Here is a 21,378-nt window from a genome sequence, read left to right on the forward strand (position 1 = left end):
TAATGTATATGGAGTGAACAGTCATTAAATCTGCGAACGTCAATAATTAGGAGAATATATAAATTATGAAAACACATCGTCAAATACAATCAGCAAAAAAAATACAAAACAAAAACTAAAATCTCACGTGACGTTTGTTTACTGTGCAAATCGTCCGATCATAATCGCATTCACTTGGGCGACAACACCGTGGCTTGTAATTGGTCACAAGGTTAACACGTCAATTTTGATTCGTCAACGTCATTTGTGTTCTCAATTGTGAGAGGCCACTGAAGTTACAGTGCCCGCCCCTATATGCATAAAAACGTAACTGTTCAGCAGCAAACCAGGGTTAATTAACGTGCCGGAATAATTCTCCCCGGGACATATTTTATTTACTCAGTAAAAGCTTATTTTCGCTTCTTCTACTGTTTTGTTTTAAAAATGTGAATTTAGTGGTTTTATTTGGGACAAAGGTTACCTTACGGAATCGCCAGAGATCTAAACGCTATTCGCTACCAGGTTGAACGCAGTATGTAAAAGAGGGCTAGCAAAATCCGAGCAGCACTCTGACCTAACAAAAGCGGACCGATTTAAAACTTTATTTAGTCTCCAAATCGGGGAGGGACCCCGGCTGGCGTCCATTCGATCCGCCTGTCAACGCACGCGATGTTCCCCTTGGACTCGTCATGGAACATCTCTTTCGCAGGCTGCGGATTCCTGGGCATCTACCATGTTGGTGTCGCCAGCTGCCTGTTGGAGCAGGCTCCGTTCCTGGTGCACAACGCCAAGCACATTTATGGGGCTTCAGCCGGAGCGCTCACCGCCACCGCGCTGGTCACCGGCGTGTGCCTTGGTATGTCACTCGATTGGAACTAATCTGCCTCACAATTTATGGTGGCTGGCCTCTGGAACTGTGCTAGAGTGCAGTACACGGCTACTAATCTTTCGAAAGTGAGAACTTATGCTTGCAAAGTCTGAAGTGCATGTCATCCGCATACTGGACACGGCTGGAGTGCTACTTGTTTTCTGTTACTGGCCTGTTAGCAGAGTTGGTGAAATATACGTAGTAATTAATTGTGTACATTGTGTAATAAAGTGCAACAATTGTTGTGACCTCCAGCCTGTCCCATAAGGGGCAGACTTGTATAACGTAAAGGAAAGTGATCTTCAAATAAAATTACAAATATATTAACGGAGAAGTGGTTAAACCACCCGGGGCACCTTTTCCCATCACTCATTTCATTCACAAAAAGGCAAAGAGAAAGCAAAACAAATGTATCTTTTGACTTTTCACTGATAACACAAGAAAAAAAACATGTGACATCATGCATAACAGCTTTTTAATCACTATGGTTTTGAAATTGCACGTAATTGTGTTCTGAATAGTACTGCTCTGGCTTTAAAAAACAATTTCATTCCTTGTCCTGTTGCCTACACAGGAGAAGCTGGTGCCAGTATCATTGAGGTCGCCAAGGAAGCCAGAAAGCGCTTCCTCGGTCCCATGCATCCTTCCTTCAACCTGGTGAAGATCGTGCGCTTCATGTTGCAGCGCACTCTTCCCACTGACTCTCACCAGCTTGCCAACGGGAGGCTGGGAATCTCTCTGACCAGAGTAACAGATGGAGAAAATGTGCTTGTATCTCACTTCAACAACAAGGAGGAGATTGTGCAGGTATGAATGTTGATTAGCTTTATTAATATTAAACTAATGCCAGATTATTAGTCCTTCACGTTTGGAACTGTTAATACTGATGTATTACACTTCTTTTGTTTCCTACAGGCATGTGTTTGCAGTGCCTACATCCCAGTGTATTGTGGCATTATTCCTCCCACACTGCAAGGAGTGGTGGGTAGCATTATGCATGCATGACAAGGGTCAATAGCAATGAATAGCACATTTAAAATGGCCGTACAAGTGTGTATCAATAAATTAGAATGTCATGTCATAATCAGGATGAGCACAATATCATTATTGTGTGCTGGGTGCTGTTTTTTGTAGTAAAAACACATTAGATTTTTTGTGGGCCTTGAACTGGCATTTCTATGAATTTCAATGGGAAAACGTTTGATATATTTGTTTGGAGTATTACATTTACTTTTATTGCTTATTTTTAGCTATTCTACTAAAAAGGAAAAGTGCTTTCGTGAATGGCTATGAATGTGCTCAAACAAAACTTGAGGATTTTGTTTCTCATTAATGAGCACATTTGAACTTCTGTGTTTCTCTGGACTCGCTGACAGTAGCACTGAAGTCTTCTATGAAATGTTGCTCAATGACAGCTCCCAGCATGTTCCCCTCTGCAGCTTGTAGCTCGGACTTGTCGGGTCATTCTGTCCTCTCTTACCGTCTGCGGAGCAGATACTGATGTCACGCTGATCACATCAGTTGACAAACAGAGCCTGTTTTGATGAGCAACCGTCTCAGTAAAAACATTCATCATAAGAGGAATTAAACTATCTTAGTCCCCCCACCCCCTAAAAAAAAGAAAATACTAAGAAAAAAAATGCCCAACTGCCTTTTCTTTGAAATTCTGTCTAATTTCAGCATAGCTGTCAAACTAAATCTAAATTTATTTTATTTACCAGTCATGTTTATTTGGCCCAGTTGAGAACAGATTCTCATTTTCAATGCTGACCTGGCTGCACAAAGCAACAAAATGTATTATTTTGGTATTTTCAAGGAAGTTTGCCGATATCATCAAGAAAAGTCATTTGAAGTATACTGCAGACTTGCTGATGGAGGAAAAAATATACTTAGATATGTCCTTTTGAACCCAACCACCTCATTCTAGCTTTCAAAGTAAATAGATAGCTTGTCTTTGCAGAACAATAAATCTCAGAACTTTGAAAGAGGGTGGTTGGAAAAAAAAAAAAAAAGTGACAAGACGTCTGGCAATTTGATAGATTTGGTGAGGAATAATCTCTTCACCGCTGACGGAATCAATTGAATCCATTGTCATCAAAAAAGAGAGAAATAATCGGTGATGTCGGAAACTAAAGCACAATTTGTGTCTGTATTTCTTTTATGCAGCGATACGTCGACGGGGGAATCTCGGACAACTTGCCTCATTATGAGCTAAAAAACACAATCACCGTGTCGCCGTTCTCCGGCGAGAGCGATATCTGTCCGCGAGACACCTCCACCAACATACATGAGCTCCGCTTCACCAACACCAGCATTCAATTCACCCTCACCAACCTTTACAGAATTTCCCGGGCACTTTTCCCACCTGATCCGATGGTAAGGTCACTTGAAGGCGGCGCCTTTCTCAATCTATGTACACATTCCATGAACGAGAGTGAACTTAATGATTTTGTCGTGTCTAGGTTATGAAAGCCATGTGTAAACAGGGTTATAATGACGCACTGCACTTCCTGAAGAAGAATGGTAGGAATCAACACAATGTGATTTAGAGTTTTGTTTTTCAAGCATCTTCAAAGTTCATTTTGTTAACAAACATGATATTTCTATTTTTAGGATTGCTCAATTCCGGCGACCCTCACATAGACAGAGCCCTGCTGGCTAACAGAGAAGAGCATCAGGAGCAAGTTGACTACGTTCATGTTGATGTCAACGATGTTGAAGAGGAGGAAAAGATCAATACGGTCGATGGACTGTTGCCTGTTTATCCCTCAATAGAGGAGCACATCATTGTACGCCTTCCGCCAACTCTCCACAAAGGTAACGGAAGCACAAAATCCATGTGTAATTGTTTAAAAAATGCTTTTTGGCAGCTTCTGTGGGTGCTTTTGTACTCAACTGTGCTTCCCTCTGCAGCCCTAATTGAAGCCTGCACAGAGAGAAGGAGCCTAGTGCAGTCGCTTGGCAACCTGCTTCCTTTCAGGATGGCATCTGCCATGATGCTGCCCTACACTCTCCCGCTTGAGTCCGCTTTGTCTTTGACTCTCAGGTACTGCTAGACTTCATCATTAATACATATTGATGTGGACGTTTTTGTGTCGATTTTAATTCGAATGTCTCATGTAGACTTTTAGAGTGGTTGCCAGATGTGCAGGAGGATGTCGGATGGATTCAAGAGCAACTGGTGAAAGTCCTCCATCATGTTTTGCGCCAGGCCTCCAAAAGCATTACTCAGCATTTTTCCGCCCGGTAGGTGTGCTGTCAACATGCGTGATTATGTTTGTGTGTAAATTGTTTTGTATTTATGCACAATGTCAGCACTCATTTTGGTCTATTAACAAAAGCGTGCCTTTCGTGATAACCTTTAAATATTTACCTTGCGTAATAAGTTCAGTCTCATGCCTTGAAGGCGGCTATGCTATGGGTTGTTTGTTTACTTGGTGTACAGAACCTGTGACAAAGCAGATAATTGAGATCTTTACACAAGAAGAAAAACAACTATTGTGGGTGTTTTGTCAAAGCTTAGTCAACAAAAGGAATTGAACACCAATGAACAATATGAACAATGTTCTTTTACAATGTAATTTGCAACAACTCGTCTCGTATAAGTCAGCAAACCCGTTCTGTGATTAGCAGACGCTGCACTGACACGAACAAGCCAATAGATAGCAGTGTTTGGCCTTGGTTTTTGCACCAACTGGTAATTGTTTCTTGTTCACAATTTTACAATTTTTTCATGAAACATTTTGATTAAAACACATTGCACATTTTGTCTTGGCATAGGAAATTAATTAAATGATAGGGTTGAATTTTGTGATGCTGTCCTGAAATTTACTACAAGTTAATTGGTAACACGCTGATCGGCACTTTATAGATTCTCCTGTCAGCTGGAGCTGCACCATTACCAGTCGCTCCCATCGCATATCCGCTCCACCAGCCTGTACGCCACCTGGGTAGGTAGCGGCACTCTTTCAGTCCAGGAGATCTTTACACGTCTCGACCAATACAAGAGACAGCTGCTGTCCGGAACGTTTTGCGTCAACATGGATCTGGAAGGAACCTTCCAAACGGGGCCAATGTCGGTGGACAAAAGCTCTGCTTCTTTCCTCCCCGTGGAAGGCTACCCATCACACACGGGTGGTGGTCTTAGCGACACCAAAGATGACATGCGGCACTTTGATTCAGATCTGCCACTTTTAAATCCTGGTCCACCTCAAACAAATTACTACCAGTTGTCCGGTTGAAAAATCAGATTGTTATTTTGCACTTTAATGATGATTCTAAATGGTAACAATTTACCATGAACACATAATGTGTATTGTATACAATTCAAATTAGCTCCTAGCTGCAATATGCTCAGAAACGCTCCTTTCCGATGTATACGTGAAGGTCCAAGACATGTTTATGTATAGAAGATGCAAACTTGAAACGCAAGATACTGTAAACAAAAAACGTACGTGCCATGGTTGATGAGTGTTTACGTTTTCCTGGAATGTGGTTCGACTTGTACGTAAGCATAGGTTAGGGTTTTGAGTTTGGCGTGCAATGTGTAGCATCGGGCTCTTTTGAGACTGTAGGAAGGAAACGGTGAAGTCACCACTCAGCAGAAAGTTACTCCATACATTTTAAGCAAACTGTCAATGCAACAATATGAATTCAACTGTGTTTTGGTTCCAGTCTGTGTAAGTACTGTATGTGATGAATGGTAATTGATGCATATGTGTATACTATGCATACCAATGTCATATTTTTATCGATTAATCTTAAGAGACAACTGTGTACAGCTTTTAGAAACATGATTTAATACATGTTGAAATTCTGGTCTCTTTACCTCTGCTTGTTCTATGTGACCTGATTTTAACAAAACAAAGAATCAGCTTATTATGAAAATTACTTTATCACTGAATTTATTCTGTGATAGTTAATCTACCTATATCGTCTTTTACTTCTGTGTGACTGAGCCTCAAATTTATTCAACTCACTTTTATAGTGGGTTTAATGTGTAATTAAATGGACACAGGCTCAAACATTGTCTGACCAACCAATAAACCGGTGTTGTTTACCATAGACAGCTGCAATGACTGTATTCTTGATATCCAGATTACCCAGAAAAGATGGCGTGAAGTGTGTTCACAGAATGAAGAACAATACACGCACAGTTCTGACCAAATGCCACCAGTGGAGTTTGATTGAAATGATTTCAGAAACGTTATAAATATTCCAGTGATGATGATTCATGACTGTAAAGCACTGGAATAATTACCCTCTTGTATGCTTTGGAAGACATCCGAGGCAAAAACAAACCTCAATCAAAATTTATGTACGCATTCATACGCCACTAATACTGTTCACAACACTGTTGTATTTGTTTTAATAATCTCAAGCAAATGGGTTCATTTGCACAGTTTTGTGGAAAATATTTCTCTCCAAAGTGAGAGAGTATCTGAAACATTGATCAGTTGGAAATGGTCATTGCAGGGGTTACAGGAGGTCATTTGGAAATGGTCATTCAACAGGTTACAGGAGGTCATTTGGATAGTGTCTCTTAGGTTCATCCAGAAATTTCCCCTAAAAGCCAAATCTCATTACATTTTTGTTAGTATAGTTTCATTCAAATACGCAATTGTCATACCAATGATGTTCAAACACAAAGAGTAAAATTAAACCCCTGTCCAGGCATCTCTTGGAAAGAATGGTCTCGCATTCAGTAGATTTTTATTGATCAGCCATAGATCAATGCAAACATTTGAGTTACTTCCACAAATGAATTATTGCTCTCACAAATCATTACATAATTGTCATCAAACGCTTATCTTGTTGTGCTTTCTTGCATAAGTGTTAGACAATGAGTCACTGATAAGATGAGGGAATCACAGTTGTAAACATGATGATGCTGCCACGTTTCTGCAACATGCTCCTGGGGTAGCTACAGTTCACGTGATAATAATGGCTTCTAGAAATTAGGGGACACTCATTGCTCAAAATGTTGGACTCATGAGGACTAACCCATCAAATATACTGGATCAGAGGCACAAGCTAACTCCAATTTTACATGAGTTTGAATGTGACTGGTTAATTTTGAACACAGTTAATAGAGGGTGTGTACACTTGTGCAAGCACATTATCTCGATTGTTGTTTGGAAGGGAGAAGAACAACTTGTTTGGTTAGTGTTGGATTTTGTCCACAATTTAGGGAGCGCGTTATCTGCGCCTCACGGCAAAAGCCTTTGCCAATCACCTGTTATCCAATTTACTCACTGCGTGCTCGTTTGATTTCTTCAGATTTAGGAAAATGCAAAGACACTGAAGCAGAAATTAGACTTAGACAGATTGGTTGAGTTCAATCACAATTCTTGTTCAAAAAGCTCTGTTTTCAGGAAAGTACAATACAGCGCTGGGCCCTTCAAGAGCGGAAAGTCTCCATTCAGAAAAGGCAAAGTCCAAGGTTGTTAGATCAGTTTTATATTCAGTAGCACATTGTGGGCTGGGATTGATGGGCGATGAGTCTTCGGGGTGGGGCAAGTTCGAAGGAGAGTCTGCTTCCATGGGAGTGGTGCTGGTTATGGGCGATTCGGTGTGTTGGTGGGGGGCTGTTGGTGTGTGTGTGTGTGTGTGTGTGTGTGGAGGGGGCTGTTGTCTTCCATCCCGTCTCTCGGCCTTGGCGATCATCTTTGGCCGAGTTCTCGGGTGGCTCCTTCTGGCACCCACTGGTTTTATCTCCACGTGACCTTCCTGTGAACATTCTTCTCCAATCTTGGACATACACTGTCGTACCGCATTCAACCGTATCTTTTCTTTGTTAGACAAACTATTTCCCTCTGTGCAGAGCGTTCAGTAGTAATCAAAAACTGGCGTCTAGCATTAGTCAAAACATAAGATACAATCAAGTACTGAGCGGTCAAGACGACTCTGGCCGTGTCCATGATTCAGAGAAAAAACATCAGGCATGCATTCCACAGTTCCTTAAGGGTCATTAAGCTATTTAGGCAATATATCAAAAGTCATTTGTTATTTCAAAGTCCTCAGAAATATATATATCAGATCATAAAGTTATAAAAACCTTTCTCATCACCACTTATCAAAAATGTCTAGTTATGTCTTCTTTATTGATTTGGTGTGTACGTATAATTATATGCTTCAAATGTTTCTTTTATTTATTTAATATGTGAATATACTTGTCTGCTTATGTACTTTATTCAATGAGGTTTGAGCATTTCTGTTTTTGTAGCGAGGCAGGACTTTTTGTATTTCGACCTCATTCCTTCATTAGTTATGATTGTTGTAGGACACATACATTGCCCTCTGTCATGTTTAGAACGGTGAAGATGCGTTTTTAGCTTTTAATACATTAATTTTTCTCTAAATAAAATATAACCCAAAAATAATAATAATAGGAAAATTCAGGATAATTTGCTCATTAAACTATTGTCTGCCGCAATTCTGATAGGATAACTACGCCCCTGATTTCAATTGTTGTAATTTTACCAAAATAAAATTGGGTCAGTACTTTTACTAGTCTTTTTAACAAATTTACATCTACGTATGTACAGAGTGTGTTTTTGCCAATGCTGTTGAGGACACGATCGATTCACTTATTCATCATACTGAAACACAGCGCCACACAACTAGAAAAGTAGAAACGCCCTTTATTATAATTTATGGTTTCCCAGGCACCTCGAATGCGACACCTGACTGCTACTCAGTCACAAGTTTGTCGTGAAGTTCAACAGCGTCATTTGGGGCGTCTCTCCACCAGGAGGCGCATCCTGGGAGAGCCTCCCTTCCAAGCCCATCCAAGCAACTTCTCCCGGACCATGAGCTGATTCGGTCCGGGACCGACGAGGGAAGATGGCGGCCACTGACCAGTCCCGGTCCGAAGCTGCCAAACAGCGACGGCAAGATCAGCTGCAGCGATGGCTGGGCTCGGAGACGGACCAGACGGAGTCGGAAGCTCGGGATACCGCGAGCAGCTCGGGGACACGTCGGGCGCGGGTCCGCTTCGCCCAGGGAGCCGTGTTTATGGCCGCCTGCTCCGCCGGGGACCGGGAGGAGGTGGCGGCGCTCCTCCGCCAGGGCGCTGACATCAACCACGCCAACGTAGACGGGCTGACAGCACTCCACCAGGTCGGTCGAGTCACTCTGGAAACTTTGAACGGAGCATTTAAGTAGAAAAACAACGTTTAAAGCACGCGTGTGTGTGTGTGCGTGTGTGTGTGTGTGTGTGTGTGTGGGGGGGGGGGGTAAAGCGGGGCTAATCGAAACATTTCCGTTAGCCGCTAGTGGCGCATAAACTTCAGTCCATCACTTTGTTCCCTTTTGGTTGTGTTTAAAAAAAAATACTAAAACAAAACTCGTCATTAGCAGCGCCATATGTATTTTTTGCTTGGCCACTTTGTCTCACGGTGACGCCTCGAACGACTTGAACGTCACGTTTATAGCAAACATGACAAGTTCCTAATGGAGTTTGTTGGCTGATTGGATTCAGTGGCCTGTTTCATCAGCTAACTCAAATTTTCTTAACACTGTTCGCAACGAAATGTGAGAAAACTCAACATTTATGTCCACTAGCAATGAAGATGCCAGCAAAGACATTTCATCGTTTTGCCTGTCACTCTTCATCACTATTAGAACGGATACACATTTGTGTAACACATTTCAGACCCTTTAGGTTAAATTGAATTAAATTCTTCTCTGGTTTGGAATCAAAACACCAGAATCTCTTTTTTGCAATACAATATAGGCATCTAAAATTGTGCTCCTCTGTTCTTGAGGCACTCTGGAAATCCTCACTGTCACACAAGCCCCTCAGTGATGCATCGTTTCCCCTATTACTGCCATGCATCATTTCACAAACGCACATTCGCCTTATAAAGTCCCCACACAAGCGTAAAGCTAGCTGTAAAGTTTAAGTGTCTGCATACTCGAAAAGATTGTTCTGGCCTGTGTGGACCCGCTGATGTCATGCTCGGAGTTCAAAGCGGTGTTCCTGCCTCCTGATTGACTTGTATGGTGGAGTTTGTGTGTGCCAACAATATTCCTCAAACGTGCCCTCTTTTGGTTGAGTCACACGCGTCACCAAGTGTGGTCCCCTCCGCTGCCTCCATCCCTTTCACCAAGTGTTGCTCATCAGTTGCCGAGCGACGGGAATTAAATATAGTCGCGCACACTCCAAACTTTCCGTCCCCTCCATCCAAAGCCTTTATGTCTTCTCCGCCATTCCTCTTTCCTCAGCCACCCCCGCCTCCGCCTTCTTCTCCCCCCGCTCCCCAATTCCCCATAGAGGGGACTTTTGGGAGTTCAAGATGAGGAAATGGAAAACTTTTGCTCCAACAGCAGGAGCTGCTGTTGTCCAAGGCGCGTTCCACAATGACTCACTTGATGAACGAGGGAAGGAGTCTGCTGGGAGGCTGCGCGTTGCCCCCCTCGTAACGCACAAGGGTGCCCACAAGTACCCTCTGTTCATTTATCCAGCCTGATTACTCACACTGCCGCCCATCTGGAGCTCTTTTTATTTGATACAGAGAACTGGCGGGCTTGATTGGAAGTATAAATTAGGACGAAGGCTTGCGACAGCTTTGTGATTTAGTCTAAAAGCAAAGCCTCTTAGGTGGCTTAACCCGATGGACAAGATTCATCGTGGCTCCGGTGAGAAGCTACTAAAGAGCAACAGTGGAACAGCGGGGGGTGCTCACGTCCAGTGATTCTCCAAATGTGGGTCGCTGACAGATGTGACATTTAGTTAAACTTGTTAAAACACATTCCATGAATCAATTTATTGGCTTCAACATCTCATTGTCATGTAAATCAGTTATCAAATCACGAAGGCTGTTCACGACTTGCCAGGGCGACAACACGGCTTTCGAATGACCACTTTTAGACTCCTTTTGGCCTATTGCCTCGTGCTTTTTGAGGGCTGACAACACATGGAGTCAACTAAAACTCAAGACTGCCAGCCACTGAAGCCAGACTGCATGGATTGTCGCCATTGTTACATGACTCAGATTTGTGAAATGCTGACAGAATGTTACGTGGCAAAAAAAAAAAAGAAGTAAATCCCATCAAACTCATTCAACAGATGTTGAGACACTTTATTCTAATCAATGGAATTGCAATTCAGTGACGACATTTCCTCTGTTATTGACCCTTTGGGCAGTCAAAATGTGCAAAAGCGTTTCCAGACGATTTTTGGTTCGAGGCCAGGCATTTGGATTTGTAAAGCACATTTCAGATACAAGACAATTCAAGGTGCTATAGAAAAATAAAAGATTGCAGAACGGGGCTTTTCAAAAAAAAAAAAAAAAAAGACAGGAATTAAAGGTTTAAACGTCTAATGAACATTAAAACCTTACGTTTGGAACGTAAATTTTATGTCGTTCGATATGATGGCAAAGAAATCTAAATATAAACAAAAAAAAAGAGCAGATATAAATATGGCGTGTGAAAAATTAGAGTGCAGTGTGATCTTAAATCTGATTTCCAGCAACTAATAGAAAACTCTCAAATGTTAGAGCAACTTGTCACCAACAAATTGATTTTTACAGTAGATTGAATGCATCTACTGTTTTGTTTTTCAAGTTGAAGTGACAAGTAACATGGCAGTTTAAAGTCTCAACCGTATGAAGTTCTTCATTGTGTTGAGCTCAGGAAAAACAGTGACATCGATTTGCATAATCACTCGTGCCACATGCTCTTTTGCAATGCACTCGAGGCCTTTTTGCAGCTCACTTTTCTGGAAGTAGACAGTTTGTGTTGAAAGATGATTTTCATAGATTGCTGTTCCTTTTTGTTTTCTAACAACAAAGCAAAATGTCCTCTTGACCAACACGCGCTGACACGTTCTTCCTAATGAAGCATTTTGTGTCTGTTTGCCCCTCTGGCAGGCCTGTATCGACGAGAACGCAGAGATGGTTCAGTTTCTGGTGGAGAGCGGAAGCAACGTCAACACGGGCGACAACGAGGGCTGGACCCCGCTGCACGCCGCGGCATCTTGTGGCTTCATCCAGATTGCCAAGTGAGCTCTGGAACCATTTTAGTCGGTCCACGTCAGCGTGGAGGACTTCCTTTCCAGGCAATCGGTCCTGATGAGCGCCACACATGGGTTTGTGTGTCTCTTTGAAGGTACTTGATAGAACACGGTGCCCACGTCGGAGCGGTGAACAGCGAAGGGGAACTTCCTCTCGATGTGGCCTCGGAGGATCCCATGGAGAGACTGCTGAAAGCAGAAATCAAAAAGCAAGGTGATGTGCTGACATAATACCGTATTGTTGTGAAGACATAGAAATCATAAAAGCTTTTTGACATTGATATCCAAAATATTTAATGTGTGACGTGTTGAAGTTTTGTGCCAGTCTACAAATTGTGTGATGGCTTGCATCTGAGTGCTGTTGATTTTTGATAAATATATAAAATTAAATATAAATAAGTAAAAAATTAAAATATAAAATGGTGGCGGGTACATTTGGGATTGATTTGCCCTGCTTAAGAATCCATTCAGACTACAAAAAGTAGAAGATGGCAGTTCATATTTTGAGGGAGTTGTCACTCTATCCAGATGCTAACTGTTGGCAGCACAACTACTCAATACCAGTTGAACTGAGCAGCATTTAGCCAGGAGTTTCTGTCATAACTAGCCTCGCTGTTATTTCATAATACATATATGTATTATTATTTGGGTCATAGCAGCTCAGTTTGCAAAGACTTGCCTGTCAGTCTGAATGTTGGACTGCTGTTGTGGGCCGAAAATAGAAATTAAGTCTGGCTGTTGTGAAAAAAAGTTGTTTTTATGACTTATCTGGGATGTGACAGTAGGCGCTTTACTTTACTTACTTTATTTGTCCCCTGCTGACACAGCCACAGACAAGGGAATTGGTTTTGCGTGGTGTGATACATCTTGTCGGTAAATACAACACAGAATTTCCCGTCAGGACATCAAAATTTGCTAGAGTCAATTTTCTGCAAGTTGAAATAGTCTGGCTAGAAATGATTGGACTTGGTCAACGCTTGAATTTAATTGCGCGCTCGTGTTCACGTCACAGGAATTGATGTGGACCAGGCCCGAAAAGAAGAAGAGCGTATCATGCTTCAGGATGCCAAGGCCATGCGAGACGGCGGCGACACTCTGACCCCTCACCCAAACACCAAGGCAACAGCTCTGCATGTTGCAGCGGCCAAAGGCTACATCCAAGTTTTAAAGTGAGAATCTGATCGTGCCGCTCAAAACATATTTTTTGCCCCGCAGAGTTCTTCATGTGGTTTTTGTCTCACGTGGACCAGGGTGCTGTTAGAATGTGGGGTGGATGCGGACTGCCGGGATGTAGATGGCTGGACGCCGCTCCATGCAGCAGCTCACTGGGGTCAGGAGGAGGTGTGCACACTGCTTGCCGACCACATGTGCGACATGAGTGCCGTCAACAACGTGGTGAGCAGTTTACAAACAATCCCACTCGCCATTAACCGCGTGACGCGCTTAGCCTTTGCTGAGGATCCACCCCGCGCTGTGAATGTCCTTGTAGGGCCAAACATCTTTAGATGTTGCTGATGAGAACCTCGTGGACACACTGGAGGAGCTGCAGAAGAAACAGAATGCTGTGAGTGTGCCCGCGCGCAGGCGACACAACTCTTATTCTGTCAGATGAAACTGATATGACTGATAATGCGAGAGCTCTGAATGTCCTCTTGTGTTTATGTGTGTTTATATTCCTCTTCAGCTACGCAGCGAGAAAGAAAAGCAGACTCCTGTCATCGAGACCAGCCTGCAAATCTCCACTGTACCCGTACGCACACGCAGGTCAGTGCCAATTGTATGTCAGCTTGTCGCCGCGGCGTTATGCGGGCAACAGCCCTAAGATGAACCCGAGTAACGAATGGCGTTCTCATCGGCCTCCAGTGTAGGTCCGCTTGCACAAGTAATGAGATCCACTACAAGAGCTGTAGCAGAAAGAATGTTTTTACCAATCGATATGTTTTGATTGATTGGGTATTGATCTAGCAATATGTGCATATGATTCCTGTGTGCAAACCAAAACGTCACAGACCGAGGTAACATCACTCATTGATATGAATGGGAATCTGGTTGATCCATTCTAGTTCTACACCAGTTATACTTGCCTCTTTTTTTTTTCATTCAAATAAAATCTCTACAGTATAGAAATAAATTGGGATGCACTTAATTATGACTTTATACCGCTGCGTTTACTGACCAAGCTTTCACATTGCAATGTAGCTGTTTAGTTTCACGTACTGCATTCACTAAAGGAGGATTTTTGTTTTCCTCGTCTCTTTTTTGTGTGCGCCAATATTAAGTGTATTTTTGGGTGCTGAGAAAAGCGCTGAACAAAATTAAACATGACCCACATTAGACCATAATAAAGGAGGATTAAGGCCACATACAAAAGGCTGACCTACATTGGATTACCCATATTTAATAAACAAATGATGAAGAACATTAAAATTGGATGGCAACTGATGTTGGGTTTACTCAGACTTGAGCGACTTTTCAAGCACAGCCGGCTTTCTAAATTACAAGACTACTGTGGCTTTGTTTTAACGCTTCAAACTTGATAAGTGCTATGATTTGTCATCACTGGCTGACGTATGTGGCACGGCATCTTCCCATATTTATCGTATCACATTTCATGTGAACGTGAACATGCACACAAGCCTGGCTTGACTTAGTGCTAACCACAGTTGTAACAGTGCTTTACCATGAAGGTGTTTAGCTGAGTCAGCTAAGATCTCATGAACAGGTTGAACTTGCTTTGTCGTGCGGGCCTCTCAAAGTCATCCAAGTCACGACCTGCATGCAGTGCATCGGGAAAGTTTTCACAGCGTCTCACTTTTTGGAATATGTTGATCCTTTAGTTGCTTGTTCCAGTGTGTGTTTACTATCGTGTTGATTTTTATATTGGCATAAAATGTCTCCGTATGATTACAAATATAAACTGCAATGTCTGTCACTGGATTTAGGCAAATTATTTGCTTCTACAGTACCTAGTGCTACTAGACTACTCTCGTCAGTCTTAACAAGTAAAGTTATCAATGTTGAATAAGATTTTGTTGAATAAGAATTGCAGATATTGTCCAGGAGGTGTACTTGTGGTCGCCGAGTGACGTTACATTTTGCGGTTAACCGACTTAAGTCTCCACATGTTGATTGATGTGTGTGTGTAGGTGTAGGTGTGTGTGTGCTCCTTGTAATTGGCCGCACATGCAATTGATTAGCCGTCTGCATGCCACCTGTGTCTCCACTCGTTCAGGACTTCAATCTCGCGCATGAGCAGCAAGGAAAAAATCGGCCTCCATGAGCGCGAGAAGCACCCGCCGCCTGCCTTGCGGAGCAGCCCCGCCGAGGACGAGGAAGAAGAAGGCCAGACCTCACGCGGCCAGTTGCAAAGTCAACCCAAACCCTCCAGCAGCTCCAGCTCGGAGGAGGAGAGCGAATCGGAGAGCGACGCAGAGTCTGGTGAGAAAAAGTGGAGGGAATTGTTTCGTATGGGATTTGGATCATCCCTGACTTTTTTTTTTGCTCGGCCGCAGAGAAAGCAAAAAAACGAGAGATTATAAACAACTTGAACAACAAACGCAACACCGGCGGCCTCCTTCCTACCTCCATGCCTGCAGGCACCGCTGCAAACCAAGTCAAAAAGGTAAAGTCATTTATATTCTGTGTATTTTGCACGGATAAGGGAAATGATCCTTGTAAAGCTCACAGCATTTGTGGTTGGCATTTTTGGTTCACCACCAGTGGTTCAAGTTTGGCTTTAATTTCATGAAAACAAGGACTCAAATAGACTGAATTAAAAGTAACCCTCAACCAAGCTTTTTTTTTTTTTTCAGATTTCTAAATGTTTTGCTGCATACAGAAACAACATTTTGTGTTCCCTGTAACGGTTCATGTCCTACTGATTACCAGGAACCGGGCAAACCCGTAGCCACTGAGGCCCCAGGTTCGTGGAGAACATCACTGAGGAAGGCAGGCAGCTCGGTGACTCTGGGCTCAGCTGGATTGTCGGACTCCATCCCGGACCAAAACAAGCCTCCAGAGTCAGGCCTGGGGATGACCCGCTCGGCCTCCAGTCCTCGTCTGAGCTCCGAGACTGACCCCAAGGTACCAAACCCAGACTCTGTCTTGTTCCATCTATGCACTCTGATCTCATTTTGTGAATGCATCATTTGGTCTTCACAGGAACTAAGACTTGCCCGGGTTCCTCCTATTCCCACAAGGAGACTCTTTAGTATTCCAGATAGTAGTTCGGACCACTCCAACAGGTGACTGTTTTCACGCTTACCTGCATTTGTGACCAGCATGCTTTTCTCACCGCGTTCACCTCGTCCCTGTCAGTTGGCTGAGTCGTAGCTCGTCCTACACCCGTCGCCTTCACAGCCAATCAGGGAATGATCTCACTAGCTTCAACCCCTGTTTGTCTCGCAGGTTGGTCACGAACACCCACCCTGTGTTTGTGTGCAGTGTTTGTGCTTATTTTGTAAGTGTTGCATCTTATTGTGGGCTGCAGTGAAGAGGTCTTACTATTATTTATTTTTTTGACAGCTCTTCTTATGGAAGGAGACTTGATGAAGCCAGTGTGAACTCAGGTAGTACAGGAACAAGCACATCTGGACTCGGTCGCCTTAACAGTGCTTTGGCACAGAGGTGTGTATTCACTCTTTCTTAGGACGCTTCAATTCCCACCCAGAAATCGATGCATCTTTCAGTCCTTTTTATTTTCGACTGAAAACATTAGCGGTAGTCTTTGTGGTGTAAGCTGAAATTATCCCCCACCCCCCCACCCCCCTCTCTTGAGGTGCTCAGAAAATAATTGGACTGACACTCGTAACTATTAAACCCATGTGTGTGATCAATTGATCACTGTGATTGTGATGTGAAACAGAACAAGAGCCAATTTAGAAGCCACCTGAAGCATGTGCTGTCGCCACACACAGAGAGAAACAATGAATAGTGGTGAATGTCAGACTGTAAACAGTAAATTGCCAGCCACTGAAGCCAGACTGCATGGATTGTCGCCATTGTTACATGACTCAGATTTGTGAAATGACTGTAAATTGCCACAATTTAAAAAAAAGACCATTTTCAATCGTGATATACAGAAGTCACGACACAAGCTAACAACCAGTTAGCTACTTTAATTTCTTGTACCCAACCTCCCCCAGTGGCACAGATGCCCTGTGGTATCATGCTGCCTACCAAATGTCAGTCTGGGTATTGCGACATTGCACAATGTGTGTGCATGGTGACTGATGATGATCTTCAGTGTAACACAAATTAGGGCAGTAAGCATTGTGATTTTTTTTTTTTTTTAAGGGTTGTTATTGTAAACAATCACTTAAAATTCAAGATAGTTTTGTGTGTACGAGTACTGTGATTTTTATATCTGAAATAACCTTATACCGTATTTGCCGGTGTACAGGTCGACTCGGTGTATAAGTCGACCCCCTAAAATTCGACGGAAATTTACAATTTTATGATATATCCTTTGTATAAGTCGAGCTCAATTGTTGCATTATATTAAACTTCAAAATTCAATATGCGAAATTTGACGAAAAGTGTTCAAATTCCGGGAGGCCGTGCGCATGCGGCTGTTTATAAGCACCGCGGAGGAGATCGCGGAGCCTCATTCGACTTCCAGCGGGCCGCGCACTCGCGCACGCCGCCCGGCACATCCGGGAGGCCGTGCGCACGCGCCGAGTGGCCGAAAATAGCCCCCGCCGAGCGGATCGGCTGTTTATAAGCACCGCGGAGGAGATCGCTGAGCCTCATTCGACTTCCAGCGGGCCGCGCACTCGCGCGCGCCGCCCGGTTCAAATTTTCTAAGTGCAACGCACAATGAGATGCATGAGAAACGGCCTTGGTTACCATCACATTTGAAGCGATGAATACGAAGTTAAATTTTATGACTCAGTGTATAAGTCGAGGTCGATTTTTTTTGGTCGATTTTGGATCGAAAAAGGTCGACCAATACACCGGCAAATACGGTAATTGGAATTTACAGCACCACCTGTTTTATTGTGCTTGAGTCATGTGTATATAGGATCACAGTTGGACTAAGCTCAAATCCTCTACCTCATCATGATATCTTAACGTTTTTATTATATTTAGACTTCCTCAAGAACAGACGAAGAAGGATCTGTCAACGTTGGACACCAGTTCCAACTCTCAGAACACAACCGGCCCTGAATCAGAGACCAAGCAGCGGCGCAAGTGAGTCACCACACTAATCTCAATCATAATGTTCTCTGTGTTATGTTGACCTTTTAACTTGATTTTGCCATATTTAGGTCCTACCTGACACCAGTTCGGGATGAAGAGGCAGAGGCACAGAGAAAAGCTCGCTCGCGGCACGCTCGCCAGTCTCGTCGCTCTACTCAAGTACGATGCGGCTCAAGAGTTGACAGGATGCATGACGGCTGTGGAGTCTTATGCAAATGTCGCGCTGTGATTGAAAGGGGGTGACGCTGACAGATCTGCAGGAAGCTGAGAAGACAATGAAGACCATGAAGCAAGACAACAAAACAAGAGAAAAGGAGGAGGATGAGAAGGAAAAAGAGAAAGAAGCAAAGTCTAAGAAGGGAGAAGAAGGGGTGAGCTGCTTTTCTTGTTGTAGGCTTGCGTATGATGCTGCTTTTCGTGTCGTCATATGAGCTTATAATGCCATTAAAATTTCAAATCTGCAGGAAGTGAGCTGGAGGTCTCGAATAGCAAGCCTGCAGAAGTCCGACCTGCTGGGACTCACGCAGCCCGCCGGCACCCCGCGGCCTCAGACTACCGATGGGAAAAGTAGATGTCTCCACTTATCTTTCCTAACAGCTCAAATTGCTGCTGGTCTTTTTTTTTTTTTTTTTTTTTTTTTTTTTTTTTTTTTTTTTTTGACTAACCAAAATGAAGCAGAATTTCTTTTTCCACCTCTTATCTGCAGCCTTTGCGGTTTTAAAATTGCAATCTTTTACATTGCGATGTCAAATTGAATTTGATTAATTGGTCAGCTACATAAAGTCGTTTTCTTTAAACAACTGGCTTTTTTCCAGCGACTGAGGCCACCGCTGGGGAAAGCGAGACTGAGCGATGGGCCCAGGAGCGCAGGGAGAAGAGACAAGCCCGAGCCAGGAGGAAGGCCCAGAGGAGTGGAGAGGTATATTTAGTTCTGGATAGAATAGAAAAGATAAAAACACCTGGGGGAGGCTTTACTGAAAAACACTGTCTCATCTCAAGCTTGATGACAATGATCCCAGCGGGGAGGAAGAATTCTCAAGCAGCCGGCTGAATCTGCAGGTGCGTGTGCTTTATTTCCCGACTCGACGGAGCCGTAACCAAAGACGGCGCTCATAACTTGTCGACCTGTCTCCTCTGTTTACAGTCAGACCAGCTCTTGGGTTCCAGGTATGACTCATACTTTTGACATGTTTCCTCCTTCTGTCACCACTACAATAGATGCGTCTCTGAATTTCACGCAGGTCCAGTGCGCATTGCAATGAGGGCGGCGAGAGCAAGGATTTCAAAAAGGTCAGCAGACAAGTTATTTTTTTGTCTCACGCTTTTTCATGTTTGTTATAAATGTCTCGTTTGCTTACCGTCGCAGCTTTTTGAGGAGGTGACCAGAGAAAACAGCCAGCTGCAGTCTCAGCTGCAGGACACACAGAGGATTGTTAGTCAGACCAGGCTGGATCTCGAAAAGGCCACGCAGGTGCAAATGCACAAAATGCACACCCACGCGGTTTAAATACAATCTGTCTCTCAAATCAAAAATCCGCTTTTGGTCTTACTAGTTTGTTACAATGCTAAGTCGCTACATGCATTTCAACAGAATTGCTTTTATATATTTCATGCATGTGAATTTCTCAATTAATCTGATCAGTGCAGTGATACCATTGTGCTCTGGCTTTTTTTCCGTTCCAGAGACAAGAGCGCTTGACTGACTGTTCAGCCCTGCTGGACCTCGAGAGAAAGGTAAAAGAGTCTTCATTATTTTGCGTCCTTCCTCTGCCTCACTACTGCCACTCGCACGATTGACCGCCACCTCTCCCAAAACCACTTGGCATCACTCGCTCCCACTCAACTTTCACACTCCCTCATCACTTCCACTCCCCTCCTTCCGTGTTTCCTCAACACTGTAGGACCGCAGGATGCTGGAGCGGCGAATGGCAGAGCTGGAGGAGGAGCATAAGGTGAGCACTGGTGTGCGCTTTGCATGTCGCCACTTGGTTAGCTTTGCTTTTAGCGTGTGCCATTTGGTACCTGACTGGAAGAGCCCAAGTGTATTTGAGATCCATCCTGAACTTTCACCCAAAAGCTGAAAAGTCTGACTTCTTGATTTAACAATTGTGTCGTCCCAACCATCAGGTTCTAGTTGACCTAAGAGCAGACAACCAGCGACTTAAAGATGAGAACGGAGCCTTGATCCGTGTCATCAGCAAACTTTCCAAATAGACGGGACGAGCCACAGAAAGCGGGGACTCTTCTTCTCCTCTGCCTCCTTCCTTCCTTCCTTCAATTCCTCCACACACATTCCTCCCAAAGCCAAAGAGCAAGAGAAGGGGGGGCAGCCAAATGTTGACTTGGCTTGTGATGCCTTTCAAACAGCTGGAGTGGCTTTTGTGTGCCTTGTTGTGTCTGTCACAGGAAGAAGCATTTTGGCATGATTGACCGGTTAGGCCAAAATCTTCGTGTTAAAGTGCACGCGCTTAAGTGCGCGCTCTTTTACGTCTTGGATGGTGCATGAGGCCAATTGGTCTTGAATCTCCCACTTGGTATTTAATTTTTTTGTGAACACATTTGCGTCACACATTCACAAGTTTTATCTTGCTGACCGTCCTGATTTCGTGTTAAAAAGCAGGAAAGGGTTTTTTTTTTGTTTTCTTTTTGTTTTTTAATATAATTTTTTTTATATCAAGATTCAGCCAAAAGCGGTCGTCTCACTACATGCAAGTGTTTGAACCCACCTACCTCTCCACCTGTGCACCCTCCCTTGCCCCAAATTATTTTTACATTTTTTTGACCACACATACACACTCCATGCTCATAAATGAAAAGACCACCGAACCAGGTCATGGCACTTTACTCTCTGTAAAGCAATGAAAAAAAACAAAATTGCTGTTCAGTTGAAGCCTGTTAAGCTATGAATGGGTTTTTTTTTTTTTATCATTGATAAAAATAAATGTCATAGTTTTTCATTGTAAATTTCTCTTTTCAAGGGGAACACCGTTTTGTATATTACATGTGTATAAATATTAGTCGACTAATACCCTTTTTGAAGTCAACTGCCTTGTAGCCTTCCTTCACATGTTGGCTTTCTAATATATTAAAATGGATGTCTGCACCCCAAAAGAAATATAGTGCTTGTTTGAAATCTGGATTGAAAATACTACAGAGTTGCAATGGAATTTAGTAATTATATTGCCTACGCTCTCTGCGTTGTTCTGAACATAAAGCTTGGTGTCATCAATGCTTGGTTGCATGAAGATCTGTCAGTTTTAATCTCACATGAGAGCAAACTAACAGACCACTGTCCTCCAGGCTAGACAAC

At 43.3% G+C, this 21,378-nt stretch overlaps 2 protein-coding genes and 1 long non-coding RNA gene across 5 annotated transcripts; 2 read left to right on the top strand and 1 right to left on the bottom strand.

Moving 5' to 3' along the window:
* Nucleotides 1-311: 311 nt before the first annotated feature.
* pnpla2 (patatin-like phospholipase domain containing 2) lies at nucleotides 312-5,911 on the top strand. The gene is made up of 9 exons (XM_049722120.2): nucleotides 312-835; nucleotides 1,422-1,654; nucleotides 1,763-1,828; nucleotides 3,014-3,223; nucleotides 3,310-3,370; nucleotides 3,461-3,664; nucleotides 3,761-3,893; nucleotides 3,971-4,093; nucleotides 4,719-5,911. The coding sequence occupies exons 1-9, from the start codon at nucleotides 649-651 to the stop codon at nucleotides 5,086-5,088; spliced, it is 1,587 nt and encodes a 528-aa protein (XP_049578077.1). The 5' UTR covers nucleotides 312-648; the 3' UTR covers nucleotides 5,089-5,911.
* A 1,267-nt stretch (nucleotides 5,912-7,178) lies between these two features.
* Nucleotides 7,179-10,263, bottom strand: LOC125970161 (uncharacterized). Its single transcript, XR_007482022.2, has 2 exons — nucleotides 9,766-10,263; nucleotides 7,179-8,990 (listed from the first exon to the last, which is right to left on the bottom strand). It is a non-coding gene; the product is annotated as an uncharacterized lncRNA (long non-coding RNA).
* zmp:0000001167 (protein phosphatase 1 regulatory subunit 12A) lies at nucleotides 8,540-21,183 on the top strand. 3 transcript variants are annotated; one of them, XM_049722061.2, is made up of 25 exons: nucleotides 8,541-8,968; nucleotides 11,725-11,855; nucleotides 11,963-12,081; nucleotides 12,880-13,036; nucleotides 13,118-13,262; nucleotides 13,357-13,431; nucleotides 13,552-13,631; nucleotides 15,100-15,305; nucleotides 15,380-15,489; nucleotides 15,756-15,950; nucleotides 16,029-16,111; nucleotides 16,185-16,274; nucleotides 16,392-16,493; nucleotides 17,958-18,059; nucleotides 18,137-18,227; nucleotides 18,305-18,439; nucleotides 18,533-18,635; nucleotides 18,884-18,987; nucleotides 19,068-19,127; nucleotides 19,213-19,235; nucleotides 19,310-19,358; nucleotides 19,435-19,539; nucleotides 19,752-19,802; nucleotides 19,970-20,020; nucleotides 20,196-21,183. In XM_049722061.2, the coding sequence occupies exons 1-25, from the start codon at nucleotides 8,693-8,695 to the stop codon at nucleotides 20,280-20,282; spliced, it is 2,730 nt and encodes a 909-aa protein (XP_049578018.1). In that variant the 5' UTR covers nucleotides 8,541-8,692; the 3' UTR covers nucleotides 20,283-21,183. The 3 variants fall into 3 exon arrangements, with proteins under 3 accessions (XP_049578019.1, XP_049578020.1, XP_049578018.1); XM_049722062.2 differs by lacking the exon at nucleotides 19,970-20,020 and having other exon boundaries at nucleotides 8,540-8,968; XM_049722063.2 differs by lacking the exon at nucleotides 16,185-16,274 and having other exon boundaries at nucleotides 8,540-8,968.
* The last annotated feature ends 195 nt before the right edge of the window (nucleotides 21,184-21,378 follow it).

This window comes from Syngnathus scovelli, chromosome 6 (assembly GCF_024217435.2).
Source record: "Syngnathus scovelli strain Florida chromosome 6, RoL_Ssco_1.2, whole genome shotgun sequence".
In the NCBI taxonomy this organism is placed as follows: domain Eukaryota; kingdom Metazoa; phylum Chordata; class Actinopteri; order Syngnathiformes; family Syngnathidae; genus Syngnathus; species Syngnathus scovelli.